Source organism: Abrus precatorius, unplaced genomic scaffold, assembly GCF_003935025.1.
Source record: "Abrus precatorius isolate BTA unplaced genomic scaffold, Abrus_2018 Scaffold6, whole genome shotgun sequence".
Taxonomy (NCBI): Eukaryota; Viridiplantae; Streptophyta; class Magnoliopsida; order Fabales; family Fabaceae; genus Abrus; species Abrus precatorius.
Window position 1 is genome coordinate 8693731 of NW_020874406.1, and position 4576 is coordinate 8698306.

The 4576-nt window shown below is 35.2% G+C and overlaps 1 protein-coding gene across 1 annotated transcript; it reads left to right on the forward strand.

Moving 5' to 3' along the window:
* The first annotated feature begins 597 nt into the window (after positions 1–597).
* LOC113870112 (probable LRR receptor-like serine/threonine-protein kinase At3g47570) lies at positions 598–4162 on the forward strand. Its single transcript, XM_027506710.1, has 3 exons — positions 598–3295; positions 3414–3832; positions 4130–4162. Exons 1-3 carry the CDS (start codon positions 598–600, stop codon positions 4160–4162), a joined length of 3150 nt encoding a protein of 1049 aa, XP_027362511.1.
* Positions 4163–4576: the final 414 nt, after the last annotated feature.

Consider the following 4576-nt stretch of genomic DNA (forward strand, 5'->3'; position numbering starts at 1 on the left):
CTTTTAAGAAAAATAGAAAAAGCCACTACCATGTTAGGAAAGAAAAACTGGTTTTTTGCAAGACTGATCAATTAAAATACACATCATAAAAAAGTGTGTAAAAAAATTGAAAACTACATATCCTAATTATAATATTATGTTTCTTTAGCCTACAGCGACACATCCATCACGTTCAAGGAGAAAGGAAAAAAGGTATAGGATTAGCAAGTGGATTGTGGGAAAAAGCTTGGACTATACGAAAATTGTTGAGTTTGGAATAAAATTTCTTACCATTCTAACAAGTTGCCTTCCACTTTCGTAGAAAGTGATCAAATCTTGATCAAATCTTTGAAAGGTCTACCACTTAGGAATGTGGATTTTCTTTGGCTTCCACTCGACATGCTTCTTGCTGTTATATAATCATTAATTTGACTTCTGATGGCGATGTTCTTGTTTTAGGGTGAGGGTAACCAAAATTACAAATCGCACCATATGTTGCTTCTGGTATTTAAGTCCATAGAGAAACATAAGGAGTGTGCTTATATGTTGGCACTCTATTATCCAACAACAATATTGTTATCTAACATAAGAATCTTTCTGTCCTCATTCCTCAACCAAATGAAGCCCTTTTCTTTTTTGTTACCTTTATTTTGTCATATATACATTCATCTGCTGCTTCTCTTTACTTTAAACTTGTGGTTTGGCCCAAACAGAATTGTGGCCTTGACACTAGAGAGCCAGATTGATCATTCAGCATTGCTCAAATTCAAGGCATCAATACCCAATGACCCATATGGAATCTTGGCCTCGTGGAATAGTTCAACCCACTTCTGCAAATGGCATGGAATCAGGTGCAACCCCATGCAAGAAAGAGTTGTCAAGTTGAACTTACAAGGGTGTAAGTTACGTGGAGTCATATCTCCTTATCTGGGCAATCTCTCTTCAATGACAAGACTCAACCTTGGCAACAACACCTTTTATGGTAACATTCCACAAGAATTGGGTCGTTTAGTACAACTACAGGTACTTGTTCTCATCAATAACTCATTGGTTGGGGAATTTCCAACCAACTTGACAAGGTGCACTAGGCTCGTACGGTTAGATTTGGCAGGGAACAAATTGATTGGGAAAATACCAATCCAAATCGGCTCTCTTGGAAAGCTTCATAATTTGTTCATGCATAACAACAATTTAACAGGCCAAATCCCACCATCTGTTGGGAATCTATCATCCCTTGTTCAAATTTCGATGCCTTATAATAACTTGGAGGGAACTCTTCCACAAGAAATATGCCACATGAAAAAATTGATGTTCATTTCAGTGGGTGTCAACAAACTATATGGTACATTTCCTTCTTGTCTTTATAACATGTCATCTCTTCGTGTAATTGCAGCTGCAAGGAATCAATTTAATGGCTCTTTCCCTCCCCACATGTTCATCAACTTCTCCAATCTCCAAGAATTTGCCATTGCTGGTAATCAATTTTCGGGTTCAATCCCAACCTCCATCATAAATGCAACTACCCTTCAAATACTAGATATTGCTTCAAATTATTTCGCTGGTCAAGTTCCAAGTCTAGGGAAGCTAAAAGATCTATGGGCTGTAAGTTTGTCAGAAAACAATCTAGGTGACAATTCAACCAAGGATTTGGAATTCTTAAAATCCTTGACAAACTGTAGGAAGTTGCAAGTGTTATCTATATCCATAAATAACTTTGGAGGCCATTTGCCAATCTCATTGGGCAATTTTTCCACCGAATTCAGAGAACTATATCTGGGGGTAAATCAGTTTGTAGGAAAAGTTCCTGCGGAGTTAGGAAATCTTACTAACTTATCTCTCTTGACCATGGAATTTAACCACTTTGAAGGGGTTATTCCAACCACTTTTGGGAAGTTTAAAAATATGCAATTGCTAAGTTTATCCATAAACAAACTGTCAGGAGATATACCAACCTTCATAGGCAACTTGAGTCAGTTGTTTGCGTTGGATTTATCACAAAACTTATTTGAAGGAACTATCCCTCCAAGTATTGGAAATTGCCGAGTGTTACAATACTTAAATCTTTCAAACAACCATCTTATAGGAGCTATTCCCTTGGAAGTTTTCAGTCTTTCCTCCTTAACAAACCTATTGGACCTGTCCAAAAACTCTTTGAGTGGTAGTCTACCAGAAGAAGTAGGAATGCTGCGAAATATTGAAGAGCTAGATGTCTCTGAGAATCATCTGTCTGGTGACATTCCTACAGCCATTGGAGAATGCACAAGCTTAGAGTACCTTCATTTGCAAGGGAACTCTTTCCATGGTATCATGCCATCCTCTTTAGCTTCACTCAAAGGCCTTCAATATTTAGACTTATCACGAAATCAGTTGTCAGGTCCAATTCCTAATGCTCTACAGAATATTTCTGTTTTAGTATACTTGAATGTTTCTTTCAACTTGTTGGATGGTGAAGTTCCAATAGACGGTGTCTTTCGAAATGCAAGTGGATTTTTGGTGACTGGAAATAGTAAGCTTTGTGGCGGTATTCCAAAGCTGCATCTACAATCATGTCCTGTCAAGGATAGAGAACATTCAGTGCACCACAATTCCAAGTTAGTAGTCATGATAGTTTGTGTGGTCATTTTTCTTTTCATGCTATCATTTATTTTAACTATCTATTGGATTAGAAGGCCACACAAGAAACCATCATGTAATTCACCAACAATTAATCAGTTGGCTAAGGTTTCATACCAAGACCTACAACATGGAACCGATGGATTCTCGGCTAGAAACTTGATTGGATCAGGAAATTTTGGCTCTGTGTACAAAGGAACTCTCTTGACAGAAGATAAAGTTGTTGCCATAAAAGTCTTAAACCTTCAAAAGAAGGGAGCGCACAAGACTTTCATTGCTGAATGTAATGCACTCAAGAATATTAAGCACCGAAATCTGGCCAAGATTTTGACATGTTGTTCAAGTATAGATCACAAAGGTGAGGAATTTAAAGCTCTTGTCTTTGAGTACATGGAAAACGGAAGCTTAGAACAATGGCTGCATCCTCAGACAATAAGTGTGGAGCATCTAAGAACATTAAATTTTGATCAAAGACTAAATATCATTATTGATGTTGCTTCTGCATTACATTATCTTCATCATGAATGCGAGCAACCGATCATTCATTGTGATTTAAAGCCTAGCAATATCCTTCTTGATGAAGAATTGATTGCTCATGTGAGTGATTTTGGCATAGCAAGACTTATCTCAACCATTAATGGTACTTCACAAAAGCAAACTAGTACTATTGGAATAAAGGGTACTATTGGCTATGCTCCTCCTGGTATGTTTATTAACTCTTGAGTCGTTTAATGTTTCTTTGAATTCTCCTATCTTTTGGAATCAAATTGTTATTAATTAACTAGATATTGAGTATTGAAAATCCTTGCTATATGTTTTAGAGTATGGAGTGGGTTCTGAGGTGTCAACATATGGTGACATGTACAGCTTTGGGATTCTTATGTTGGAAATGCTTACTGGAAGAAGACCCACGGAAGAAATGTTTGAAGATGGTCGAAATCTTCATAACTTTGTTGAAATTTCATTTCCTAATAATCTTTTGCGGATTTTGGATCCACAACTTATTCCACTAACTGAAGCAACAAGATTGGAAGGAAACAACAGGAATCTTAATCCACATTTTGAGAAGTGCTTAATTTCACTATTTAAGATTGGACTTGCTTGTTCTATGGAATCACCAAAAGAAAGAATGGATATGGTTGATGTCGCCAGGGACCTTAATCGAATCAGAAAAGCCTTTCTTGTTGGTAAGATAAATGGGGATCTACTTAATTCTCCACACACTACAGGACACAAAATGGTTATTGTTCTGAATAGTTGTTTTGTTTTAAAATAAAATAAAGTAATACTTTCACACTATTTTCAAATTATGATAGCAGTTCCATGTATATGTAATTTATCCTTTTGAACTTTGTTTTATTTATGAATTATTTCACAAGTACATGAACTTTTCCTCTCAACATTAAAAAACAGTAAAATTGAGTTTTTAACATGCCTAATTGCTTATGCCACCAGCTTGAATTGTTACTTATAATTTGATTTTGTGTGATCAAAATTCTAAAACTACAGATTTAATGGAATTGTTGTCGAATTTCAGATGTTGCACCGTGAAGATTTAAAGCTGAAGTAAAATGGCAGAGTGATTTTGGAAACAGGAGTATATGCAGTATAATGTACTACCAATAAATCTTCCATCCTCCATGTAATATATATCATATACTGATGGATTTATTGCTCTATCCAATAAATAAACTTATTTTACTTCCACAATTGCAATTAGCTGATTATACAAAAGATTGCAAACACCAATCCATTTGATCCTTTTGATTAATGTCTCTCTTTTTTATTCCTTTTCTCCAACAAATTCACTTAGGTTTTCAACCTTTATGAGTCACGCTTCTTTACTTTACAGTTAAACTGAACTAAATTAAATTGTAAAATATCAATTCAATTTACTTCAATTTTAATATTTTATTTTAATTTATCACATATTATTTTTATATTCAATTTGAATTAATTTTTTTTATAAAATTGACCTACACCG

Excerpts from the sequence above, each read along its gene's own strand:
- LOC113870112 (XM_027506710.1), top strand. The coding sequence starts at position 598 with ATGAAGCCCTTTTCTTTTTTGTTACCTTTATTTTGTCATATATACATT. Across the intron at positions 3,296-3,413 it reads TATTGGCTATGCTCCTCCTG|AGTATGGAGTGGGTTCTGAG; the intron begins GTATGTTTATTA and ends TATATGTTTTAG. Across the intron at positions 3,833-4,129 it reads ACACTACAGGACACAAAATG|ATGTTGCACCGTGAAGATTT; the intron begins GTTATTGTTCTG and ends GTCGAATTTCAG.